Source organism: Etheostoma spectabile, unplaced genomic scaffold (assembly GCF_008692095.1).
Source record: "Etheostoma spectabile isolate EspeVRDwgs_2016 unplaced genomic scaffold, UIUC_Espe_1.0 scaffold00015958, whole genome shotgun sequence".
NCBI classification, from domain to species: Eukaryota; Metazoa; Chordata; class Actinopteri; order Perciformes; family Percidae; genus Etheostoma; species Etheostoma spectabile.
Window position 1 is genome coordinate 1 of NW_022604072.1, and position 12,500 is coordinate 12,500.

The window sequence follows — 12,500 nt, forward strand, 5'->3', positions numbered from 1 at the left end:
TCCGTTACCTCCATAATCAGCTGTTTAGATTCATAATGTTCAACGCCTTATCACGCTGATGGGACAAGCCGACCCAACCCCAGCATCCTCTAACATCTGGTCCAACCCGGCCCGGCCCGAACCCCAGCATCCTCTAAACATCTGGTCAGACCCGGCCCGGCCCGGTCCCGTCGGCCTCGGGTCGGGTATCCATCCTCTAACACACACACAGACACAGAGACATCGGTCCTGGTCCTGGGTCTCAGGAACATGGGGGGCTCCTCTGATCCTGTGTCTCTGTGTGTAGTCTCCTGGTCCTGGGTCTCAGGAACATGGGGGGCTCCTCTGTCCTGTGTCTCTGTGTGTAGTCTCCTTGTCCGGGTCTCAGGAACATGGGGGGCTCCTCTGATCCTGTGTCTCTGTGTGTAGTCTCCTGGTCCTGGGTCTCAGGAACATGGGGGGCTCCTCTGATCCTGTGTCTCTGTGTGTAGTCTCCTGGTCCTGGGTCTCAGGAACATGGGGGGCTCCTCTGATCCTGTGTCTCTGTGTGTAGTCTCCTGGTCCTGGGTCTCAGGAACATGGGGGGCTCCTCTGATCCTGTGTCTCTGTGTGTAGTCTTCTGATCCTGTGTCTCTGTGTGTAGTCTCCTGGTCCTGGGTCTCAAACATGGGGGCTCCTCTGATCCTGTGTCTCTGTGTAGTCTCCTGGTCCTGGGTCTCAGGAACATGGGGGGCTCCTCTGATCCTGTGTCTCTGTGTGTAGTCTTCTGATCCTGTGTCTCTGTGTGTAGTCTCCTGGTCCTGGGTCTCAGGAACATGGGGGGCTCCTCTGATCCTGTGTCTCTGTGTGTAGTCTCCTGGTCCTGGGTCTCAGGAACATGGGGGGCTCCTCTGATCCGACCAAGCTGGTGTCCCAGTTCTTGTTGAGGAAGACCCTGGTCCAGGTCCGGAGGAGGATCCTGCAGTGCTGCCGGCCCGGCGTCCCCGACAACATCGTCAAGGTAACGCTCTCTCACCTATTATTATTATTATTATTGTTATTATTGATGATGTCAGAGTGATGATGTCAGAGCCCCCCCCCCCCCCCCAGGCCTTCAGGTACCAGCGTGTCCTGTGGCCGATGAGACCGGTCTGCAGACGGGTCGACCCGGACCAGCAGCGCCCCCCAGTGGAGAGGGAGGAGGACGCCATGCCCCCCTGGCTGCTGGTAGGACAGACAGACAGACAGGCAGGCAGGGAGACAGGTTAGAGAGACAGACAGGTTAGAGAGACAGGGAGACAGACAGGCAGGCATGCAGACAGACAGGTTAGAGAGACAGACAGACAGGTTAGAGAGACAGACAGACAGGTTAGAGAGACAGACAGGCAGGGAGACAGATAGACAGACAGGCAGGCAGACAGACAGACAGGTTAGAGAGACAGACAGACAGGTTAGAGAGACAGGTTAGAGAGACAGACAGGTTAGAGAGACAGGGAGACAGACAGGCAGGCATGCAGACAGACAGGGAGACAGGAGGTTAGAGAGACAGGGAGACAGACAGGCAGGGAGAGGGACAGACAGACAGACAGACAGGTTGACGCTTGATCAAAGTGTCTCCTTCCTCCAGAGGAGTCTTCCTGTGATCTACTCTACGATCGGAGACTCCAGCGGCCCCCCCAGCCAGGCCCCGCCCCCCCGCCGCAGTCACATGACCTACAGCTTCCCCCCCGGCACCAGGTACTAGCTCACAGGAGTCCAACCGGCTGTCCTCATGCTGTCCCCCTGTTTTTCCTCATGCTGTCCTCATCTTGTCCTCATGGTGTCCTCATGTTATCGTCATGTTGTCCTCATGGTGTTTTCATGTTGTCCTTATGTTTTCCTCATGTTTTCCTCATGGTGTCCTCATGTTGTCCCCATGCTGTCCTCATGTTGTCCCCATGGTGTCCTCATGTTGTCCTCATGGTGTCCTCATGTTGTCTTCATGTTTTCCTCATGGTGTCTTCATGTTGTCCTTATGTTGTCCCCATGGTGTCCTCATGTTGTCCCCATGGTGTCCTCATGTTGTCCTTATGGTGTCCTCATGTTGTCCCCATGGTGTTCTCATGTTGTCCCCATGGTGTTCTCATGTTACCGTCATGTTGTCCTCATGGTGTCTAAATGTTGTCCTCATGGTGTCTAAATGTTGTCCTCATGTTGTCCTCATGTCGTCCTCATGCTGTCCTCATGGTGTCCTCATGTGTGTCCTCATGGTGTCCTCATGCTGTCCCCATGTTGTCCCCCATGCTGTCCCCATGCTGTCCTCATGCTGTCCCCATGTTCTCCTCATGGTGTCCTCATGCTGTCCTCATGGTGTCCTCATGCTGTCCCCATGCTGTCCTCATGCTGTCCCCATGTTCTCCTCATGGTGTCCTCATGCTGTCCTCATGGTGTCCTCATGCTGTCCTCATGGTGTCCCCAGGCTGTCCCCAGGCTGTCCCCATGCTGTCCCCATGTTCTCCTCATGGTGTCCTCATGCTGTCCTCATGCTGTCCTCATGCTGTCCCCATGCTGTCCCCATGTTGTCCCCATGGTGTCGATAAAGTTACATCTCCCCCCCAGGTACCCCCCCCGCCTCCCCAAGCAGCTCCACTTCAGACGAATCGGCTTCCTGCTGCTGCAGAAGCCCCGCCCCCCTCCGCCTCCCGCCTTGGCCGTCTCCATGACGACCAGAGAGCGAATCAGAAGCCACTACCAGACGCTCGTTGGCCTGAGGAAGAAGAGAAGAAGAGTAAGGGATGATGTCATCGGGACGGAGGAGAGCGATGATGTCATCAGGACGGAGGAGAGCGATGATGTCATCAGGACGGAGGAGAGCGATGATGTCATCAGGACGGAGGAGAGCGATGATGTCATCAGGACGGAGGAGAGCGATGATGTCATCAGGACGGAGGAGAGCGATGATGTCATCAGGACGGAGGAGAGCGATGATGTCATGCGTCTGGTTCTCTCTGAATCGTCGCCGAGCTCGGCAGGAAGTGTTGCCCCCGACGACTCCGAGGAGGCGGAGTCGGAGAAGGAGCAGGAAGTGACAGCAGATAAAGAAGAAGAAGAAGAAGAGTCGGTCCTCCGGGTGCAGGTCAATCATCAGATATTCTACATTTAACCTGTCTGTCTGTCTGTCTGTCTGTCTGTCTGTCTGTCTGTCTGTCTGTCTGTCTGTCTGTCTAACCTGTCTGTCTGTCTGACCCGCCTGTCTGTCTCTCTGTCTGTCTGTCTGTCTAACCTGTCTGTCTGCCTGTCTAACCTGTCTGCCTGTCTAACCTGTCTGTCTAACCTGTCTGTCTAACCTGTCTAACCTGTCTGTCTAACCTGTCTGCCTGTCTAACCTGTCTGTCTGTCTAACCTGTCTGTCTGTCTGTCTGTCTGCCTGTCTGCCTGTCTAACCTGTCTAACCTGTCTGTCTAACCTGTCTGCCTGTCTAACCTGTCTCTGTCTTACCTGTCTGTCTGTCTGTCTAACCTGTCTAACCTGTCTGTCTGTCTAACCTGTCTGTCTAACCTGTCTGTCTAACCTGTCTAACCTGTCTGTCTAACCTGTCTGCCTGTCTAACCTGTCTGTCTAACCTGTCTGTCTAACCTGTCTAACCTGTCTGTCTAACCTGTCTGCCTGTCTAACCTGTCTAACCTGTCTGTCTGTCTAACCTGTCTGTCCACCTGTCTGTCTAACCTGTCTAACCTGTCTGTCTAACCTGTCTGCCTGTCTAACCTGTCTGTCTAACCTGTCTGTCTAACCTGTCTGTCTAACCTGTCTAACCTGTCTGCCTGTCTAACCTGTCTGCCTGTCTAACCTGTCTGTCTGTCTGTCTGTCTAACCTGTCTAACCTGTCTGTCTAACCTGTCTGTCTAACCTGTCTAACCTGTCTGTCTGTCTAACCTGTCTAACCTGTCTGTCTGTCTAACCTGTCTAACCTGTCTGCCTGTCTAACCTGTCTGTCTGTCTGTCTGTCTAACCTGTCTACCTGTCTGTCTGTCTAACCTGTCTGCCTGTCTGTCTGTCTAACCTGTCTGCCTGTCTGTCTGTCTAACCTGTCTGTCTAACCTGTCTAACCTGTCTGTCTGTCTAACCTGTCTAACCTGTCTGTCTGTCTAACCTGTCTAACCTGTCTGTCTGTCTAACCTGTCTGCCTGTCTGTCTGTCTAACCTGTCTGTCTACCTGTCTAACCTGTCTGTCTGTCTAACCTGTCTGCCTGTCTGTCTGTCTGTCTAACCTGTCTGCCTGTCTAACCTGTCTGTCTAACCTGTCTGTCTAACCTGTCTAACCTGTCTGTCTGTCTAACCTGTCTGCCTGTCTGTCTGTCTAACCTGTCTGTCTAACCTGTCTGTCTAACCTGTCTGTCTAACCTGTCTGTCTAACCTGTCTAACCTGTCTGTCTGTCTAACCTGTCTGCCTGTCTAACCTGTCTGTCTAACCTGTCTAACCTGTCTGCCTAACCTGTCTAACCTGTCTAACCTGTCTGCCTGTCTAACCTGTCTGCCTGTCTAACCTGTCTGCCTGTCTGTCTGTCTAACCTGTCTGTCTGTCTAACCTGTCTGTCTAACCTGTCTAACCTGTCTGTCTGTCTAACCTGTCTGCCTGTCTAACCTGTCTGTCTAACCTGTCTAACCTGTCTGTCTGTCTAACCTGTCTGTCTGTCTGTCTAACTAACCTGTCTGTCTGTATGTCTGCCTGTCTAACCTGTCTGCCTGTCTAACCTGTCTGTCTGCCTGTCTCTCTGCAGGAATCATCAGATTATGAAGAGGAGGCCCAGGATTATCTGCTCCGAGTGAGTCATAATATTAAGTAACCATGGTAACGATGCGTCTGTAGCTGTCTGTAGCTGACTATCTGTAGTTGTCTGTCTGTAGCTGTCTGTAGATCTCTGTAGCTGTCTGTAGGTGTCTGTAGCAGAGGGACATCTGTCTGCAGCTGTCTGTAGCAGAGGGACATCTGTCTGTAGCTGTCTGTAGGTGTCTGTAGCTGTCTGTAGGTGTCTGTAGCAGAGGGACATCTGTCTGCAGCTGTCTGTAGCTAACTGTAGCGGTCTGTAGGTGTCTGTAGGTGTCTGTAGCAGAGGGACATCTGTCTGCAGCTGTCTGTAGCAGAGGGACATCTGTCTGTAGCTGTCTGTAGGTGTCTGTAGCAGAGGGACATCTGTCTGCAGCTGTCTGTAGCTAACTGTAGCGGTCTGTAGGTGTCTGTAGCAGAGGGACATCTGTCTGTAGGTGTCTGTAGGTGTCTGTAGCTGATTGTAGGTGTCAGTAGCAGAGGGACAGCTGTCTGTAGCTGACTGTAGGTGTCTGTAGCAGAGGGACATCTGTCTGTAGCTGTTTGTAGCAGAGGGACATCTGTCTGTACATGTCTGTAGCTGACCTTAGCTGTCTGTAGCTGACCTTAGCTGTCTGTAGTTGTCTGTAGCTGACCTTAGCTGTCTGTAGCAGAGGGACATATTTCTGTAGCTGTCTGTAGTTGTCTGTAGCTGATTGTAGGTGTCTGTAGCAGAGGGACATCTTTCTGTAGATGTCTGTAGGTGTCTGTAGATGTCTGTAGCTGTCTGTAGTTGTCTGTAGCTGACTGTAGGTGTCTGTAGCTGACCTTAGCTGTCTGTAGCTGACTGTAGCTGTCTGTAGCTGTCTGTAGTTGTCTGTAGCTGACTGTAGGTGTCTGTAGCAGAGGGACATCTTTCTGTAGCTGTCTGTAGTTGTCTGTAGCTGACTGTAGGTGTCTGTAGCAGAGGGACATCTTTCTGTAGATGTCTGTAGCTGTCTGTAGCTGTCTGTAGCTGACTGTAGCTGTCTGTAGCTGTCTGTAGGTGTTTGTAGCTGACTGTAGCTGTCTGTAGGTGTCAGTAGCAGAGGGACAGCTATCTGTAGTTGTCTGTAGCTGACTGTAGGTGTCTGTAGCTGACTGTAGGTGTCAGTAGCAGAGGGACATCTGTCTGTAGCTGTCTGTAGTTGTCTGTAGCTGACTGTAGGTGTCTGTAGCAGAGGGACATCTGTCTGTAGCTGACTGTAGCTGACATTAGCTGTCTGTAGCTGTCTGTAGCTGACCTTAGCTGTCTGTAGCTGACCTTAGCTGTCTGTCTAACATGTCTGTCTGCCTGTCTGTCTAACGTGTCTGTCTGCCTGTCTGTCTAACGTGTCTGCCTGTCTGTCTGTCTGTCTGTCTAACGTGTCTGTCTGCCTGTCTGTCTGTCTAACGTGTCTGTCTAACGTGTCTGTCTGTCTAACGTGTCTGTCTAACGTGTCTGTCTGTCTGCCTGTCTGTCTGTCTAACGTGTCTGTCTGTCTGCCTGTCTGTCTGCCTGTCTGTCTGTCTAACGTGTCTGCCTGTCTGTCTGTCTGCCTGTCTGTCTAACGTGTCTGTCTGTCTGTCTGTCTGTCTAACGTGTCTGTCTGTCTGTCTGCCTGTCTGTCTGTCTGTCTAACGTGTCTGTCTGCCTGTCTGTCTAACATGTCTGTCTGTCTGTCTGTCTAACGTGTCTGTCTGCCTGTCTGTCTGTCTAACGTGTCTGTCTGCCTGTCTGTCTAACGTGTCTGCCTGTCTGTCTGTCTGTCTAACGTGTCTGTCTGCCTGTCTGTCTAACGTGTCTGTCTGCCTGTCTGTCTAACGTGCCTGTCTGTCTGTCTGCCTGCCTGTCTGTCTGTCTAACGTGTCTGTCTGCCTGTCTGTCTGCCTGTCTGTCTAACGTGTCTGTCTGCCTGTCTGCCTGTCTGTCTAACGTGTCTGTCTGCCTGTCTGTCTAACGTGTCTGTCTGCCTGTCTGTCTAACATGTCTGTCTGCCTGTCTGTCTGTCTGCCTGTCTGTCTAACGTGTCTGTCTGCCTGTCTGTCTAACATGTCTGTCTGTCTGTCTGTCTACGTGTCTGTCTGCCTGTCTGTCTGTCTAACGTGTCTGTCTGTCTGTCTGTCTAACGTGTCTGTCTGCCTGTCTGTCTGTCTAACGTGTCTGTCTGCCTGTCTGTCTAACGTGTCTGTCTGTCTGTCTGTCTAAAGTGTCTGTCTGCCTGTCTGTCTGTCTAACGTGTCTGTCTGCCTGTCTGTCTGTCTAACGTGTCTGTCTGTCTGTCTGTCTAACGTGTCTGTCTGTCTAACGTGTCTGTCTGCCTGTCTGTCTGTCTAACGTGTCTGTCTGTCTGTCTGTCTAACGTGTCTGCCTGTCTGTCTAACGTGTCTGTCTGTCTGTCTGTCTGTCTAACGTGTCTGTCTGCCTGTCTGTCTAACGTGTCTGTCTGTCTGTCTGTCTGTCTAACGTGTCTGTCCGTCTGTCTGTCTAACATGTCTGTCTGTCTGTCTGCCTGTCTGTCTAACGTGTCTGTCTGTCTGCCTGTCTGTCTAACGTGTCTGTCTGCCTGTCTGTCTAACGTGTCTGTCTGTCTGTCTAACGTGTCTGTCTGTCTGCCTGTCTGTCTAACGTGTCTGTCTGTCTGCCTGTCTGTCTAACGTGTCTGTCTGTCTGTCTAACGTGTCTGTCTGTCTGCCTGTCTGTCTAACGTGTCTGTCTAACGTGTCTGTCTGTCTGCCTGTCTGTCTAACGTGTCTGTCTGTCTGCCTGTCTGTCTAACGTGTCTGTCTGTCTGCCTGTCTGTCTAACGTGTCTGTCTGTCTGTCTAACGTGTCTGTCTGTCTGCCTGTCTGTCTAACGTGTCTGTCTGTCTGTCTGTCTGTCTGCCTGTCTGTCTAACGTGTCTGTCTGTCTGCCTGTCTGTCTAACGTCTTGCAGACAGACATGATAATTTTAGCGCATCTGATCCAACCAGACTCCATTCAGAAAACAGCCGTTTTAAGCTGTGTGTGTCCTCCAGGTGTGTGATGCGGTGCAGGTGTCCCCGGGCGTCTCTGAGGAGCTGCTCCAGATCCTGGACCAGGTCTCTCTGGACCAGGTCTCTGGCAGTGCTGCGGCGGAGCGTCTGTACGCCGCGCTGCGCCGCCTGCTGCAGCCGTGGCCGCAGCTGCTGCGAGACTTCGCCGCGTTCCTGAACCGGCAGCAGGCCCGGCGCTGCGGGCTGGTGGGTACTGGTTTATACTGGTTATACTGGTTATACTGGTTTATACTGGTTATACTGGTTATACTGGTTATACTGGTTATACTGGTTATACTGGTTTATACTGGGTTATACTGGTTATACTGGGTTATACTGGGGTTATACTGGTTTATACTGGTTATACTGGTTATACTGGTTTATACTGGTTATACTGGTTTATACTGGTTATACTGGTTATACTGGTTATACTGGTTTATACTGGTTATACTGGTTTATACTGGGTTATACTGGTTATACTGGGTTATACTGGGTTATACTGGGTTTATACTGGTTATACTGGTTATACTGGTTTATACTGGTTATACTGGTTTATACTGGTTATACTGGGTTTATACTGGTTATACTGGTTATACTGGGGTTATACTGGGTTATACTGGTTTATACTGGTTATACTGGTTATACTGGGTTATACTGGTTATACTGGGTTATACTGGGGTTATACTGGGGTTATACTGGGTTATACTGGGGTTATACTGGGGTTATACTGGGTTATACTGGTTTATACTGGGTTATACTGGTTATACTGGGTTATACTGGGTTTATACTGGGGTTTATACTGGGTTATACTGGGGTTATACTGGTTATACTGGGTTATACTGGTTTATACTGGTTTATACTGGGTTATACTGGGTTATACTGGTTTATACTGGGGTTATACTGGGTTATACTGGGTTATACTGGGTTATACTGGGTTATACTGGTTTATACTGGGGTTATACTGGGGTTATACTGGGTTATACTGGGGTTATACTGGGTTATACTGGGGTTATACTGGGTTATACTGGGTTATACTGGGTTATACTGGTTTATCTGGGGTTATACTGGGGTTATACTGGTTTTACTGGGTTATACTGGTTTATACTGGGGTTATACTGGGGTTATACTGGAGTTTTACTGGGGTTATACTGGGTTATACTGGGGTTATACTGGGGTTATACTGGTTTATACTGGGGTTTATACTGGGGTTATACTGGTTTATACTGGGGTTATACTGGTTTATAATGGGTTATACTGGGTTATACTGGTTTATACTGGTTTACTGGTTTATACTGTGGTTTATACTGGTTTATACTGGGGTTATACTGGGGTTTATACTGGGGTTATACTGGTTTATACTGGGTTATACTGGCCTCTCCGGGGAACCATCACTTTATCGTGGTGGAGAGGTTTGTGTGTCCCTATGAACCTGAGGGGTGTGTTGTCTGGAGCTTTGTGCTCCTGGTAGGGTCTCCCATGGCAAAGTGGTCTCAGGGGAGGGGCCAGACCAAGAATGGTTCAAAAACCCCATGCAAGATCGAGGTAGAGAGGGAGGGACCCTGCCCGGAGGAAGCCCGGGGCCCCCGTCTGGAGCCAGGCCCAGACGGCGGGCTCGTCAGCGAGCGCCTGGTGGCCGGGTTTGCCACGGACCCCGGTCAGGCACAGCCCGAAAAAGCTACGTGGCACTTCTCCCTCCATCTCATGGCCCCACCACCTGTGGGAGGATCCAAAGGGGTCGGGTGCGCTGTCACATGGGGGGCAGCGAAGGTCAGGGGCTTCGACGGACCAGACCCGGGCGGCAGAGGCTGGCTCTGGGGACGTGGACTGTCTCCTCTCTGTGGGGGAAGGAGCCGGAACTTGTGCGGGAGGTGGAGCGCTACCAGTTAGATCTGGGGGTGGGGGAAGTCTCTGGACAGACCTGGTAAGCCCAAACGCATAGTGCGGGTAAACTGGGAACGCCTGGAGGAGGCCCCTGTCCCACGGACTTTCAACTCACACCTCCGGCGGAGCTTTTTGGGCATCCCTGTGGAGGCTGGGGGCATTGAATCTGAGTGGACAATGTTCAAAGTTTCCATTGCTGGAGCTGCGGCGGGGAGCTGTGGTCTTAGGGTCTTGGGTGCTTCAAGGGGCGGTAACCCACGAACACCCTGGTGGACACCGGTGGTCAGGGAAGCCGTCCGACAGTAGAAGGAGTCCTTCTGGGATATGTTGTCCCGGAGGACTCCGGAGGCAGTTGCAGGGTACCGATGGGCCCGAAGGGCTGCAGCCTCTGCTGTGACAGAGGCAAAGCAGCGGGTGTGGGAGAAGTTCGGAGAAGACCTGGAGAAGGACTTTCGGTCAGCACCAAGGTGCTTCTGGAAAAGCTTCTGGAAAACCACCTCAGGAGGGGGAAGCGGGGACTCATCCAAGCTGTGAACAGTAAGGATGGGACGTTGTTGACCTCAACTGGGGAGGTAATAGAGCGGTGGAAGGAGGACTTTGAGGAACTCCTAAATCCAGCTGACACGCCCTCTGTGGTGGAGGCAGAGCTGGAGGATGATGGGGGATCTGTTTCCCTGGTGGAGGTCTCTGAGGTAGTCAAACAACTCCACAGTGGCAAAGCCCCAAGGATTGATGAGATCCGTCCAGAAATGCTGAAGGCTCTGGGTGTGGAAGGGCTGTCTTGGTTGACACGCCTCTTTAACATTGCGTGGAAGTCTGGGACGGTGCCTAAGGAGTGGCAGACCGGGGTGGTGGTTCCCCTCTTCAAAAAGGGGGACCAGAGGGTGTGTGCCAATTACAGGGGTATCACACTTCTCAGCCTCCCTGGTAAAGTCTACTCCAAGGTCCTGAAGAGGAAGGTTTGGCTGATAGTCGAACCTCGGATTGAAGAGGAACAATGCGGATTCCGTCCTGGCCGTGGAACAACGGATCAGATCTTTACTCTCGCAAGGATCCTGGAGGGGGCCTGGGAGTATGCCCAACCAGTCTACATGTGTTTTGTGGATCTGGAGAAGGCGTATGACCGGGTCCCCCGGGAGAAACTGTGGGAGGTGCTGCGGGAGTATGGGGTGAGGGGGTCCCTTCTCAGGTCCATCCAATCTCTGTATGACCAAAGCGAGAGCTGGGTCCGGGTTCTCGGTAGTAAGTCGGACTCGTTCCAGGCTCTGGAGGGTTGGCCTCCGCCAGGGCTGCGCTTTGTCACCAATCCTGTTTGTAATATTTATGGACAGGATATCGGGGCGTAGTCGGGGAGGGGGGAGGGGTTGCAGTTCGGTGGGCTCGGGATCTCATCGCTGCTTTTTGCAGATGATGTGGTCCTGATGGTGCATCGGTCTGTGACCTTCAGCACTCACTGGATCGGTTCGCAGCCGAGTGTGAAGCAGCCGGGATGAGGATCAGCACCTCTAAATCTGAGGCCATGGTTCACAGCAGGAAACCGGTGGAGTGCTTTCTTCGGGTAGGGAGTGAGTCCTTACCCCAAGTGAAGGAGTTTAAGTACCTTGGGGTCTTGTTTGCGAGTGAGGGGACCACGGAGCGTGAGATTGGTCGGAGAATCGGAGCAGCCGGTGCGGTTTTACATTCTGTTTTATCGCACCGTTGTGACGAAAAGAGAGCTGAGCCAGAAGGCAAAGCTCTCGATCTACCGGGCAGGTCTGGTTCCTATCCTCACCTGTGATCCTGAAGGCTGGGTCAGGACCCAAAGAACCAGATCCAGGGTACAAGCGGCCGAAATGGGTTTCCTCAGGAGGGGGGCTGGCGTCTCCCTTAGAGATCGGGTGAGAAGCTCAGTCATCCTTGGGGGGTCGGAGTAGAGTCGCTGCTCCTTCGCGTCAGAAGGAGCCAGTTGAGGTGGTTCGGGCATCTGGTAAGGATGCCTCCTGGGGGGGTCCCTAGGGAGGTGGTCCAGGCACGTCCAGCTGGGAGGAGGCCTCGGAGAAGACCCAGGACTAGGTGGAGAGATTATATCTCCAACCTGGCCTGGGAACGCCTCGGGATCCCCCAGTCAGAGCTGGTTGATGTGGCTCGGGAAAGGGAAGTCTGGGGTCCCCTACTGGAGCTGCTGCCCCGAGACCTGATACCGGATAAGAGGATGAAGATGGATGGATGGATATACTGGTTTATACTGGTTTATACTGGTTACACTTGGTTACACTGGGGTTACACTGGTATCTGTATGAGTGTACCCCCCTGAACTCTTCTTCTGGGGTTTTCTGTTTCTTGTGTCAGCTGACGGAGCAGCAGCAGTTTGAACACAGCCGGCGGTTTCTACGGCGACTGGGGCGGAGCCTGGGAGGAGGCTCCGCCCTCTACCAACAGGTGGTGCTGGCGCTGCAACGAGGATCCGCCCCCCCACCCGAGGAACTGCACCAGGTAACCATTACATCATCATCCATTACATCATCACCCATTACATCCTGACTCTGATGATCCTGACTCTGCTGATCCTGACTCTGTTGATCCTGACTCTGTTGATCCTGACTCTGTTGATCCTGACTCTGTTGATCCTGACTCTGTTGATCCTGACTGACTCTGATGATCCTGACTCTGTTGATCCTGACTCTGTTGATCCTGACTCTGATGATCCTGACTGACTCTGTTGATCCTGACTCTGATGATCCTGACTGACTCTGATGATCCTGACTCTGATGATCCTGACTGACTCTGCTGATCCTGACTGACTCTGCTGATCCTGACTGACTCTGTTGATCCTGACTGACTCTGTTGATCCTGACTCTGTTGAT

General features: G+C 52.3%; 1 protein-coding gene across 1 annotated transcript in view; it reads left to right on the top strand.

Annotated features, from left to right (window-relative positions):
- The first annotated feature begins 100 nt into the window (after positions 1-100).
- LOC116679491 (GON-4-like protein) overlaps positions 101-12,500 on the top strand; it is a 13,471-nt gene continuing 1,071 nt past the window's right edge. The window contains exons 1-7 of the mRNA XM_032509150.1: positions 101-979; positions 1,069-1,185; positions 1,586-1,695; positions 2,557-3,073; positions 4,716-4,760; positions 7,780-7,983; positions 11,986-12,129. Coding sequence (XP_032365041.1) covers positions 857-979; positions 1,069-1,185; positions 1,586-1,695; positions 2,557-3,073; positions 4,716-4,760; positions 7,780-7,983; positions 11,986-12,129 — 1,260 coding nt within the window. The 5' untranslated portion in view covers positions 101-856. The remainder of the gene's footprint in view (positions 980-1,068; positions 1,186-1,585; positions 1,696-2,556; positions 3,074-4,715; positions 4,761-7,779; positions 7,984-11,985; positions 12,130-12,500) is intronic.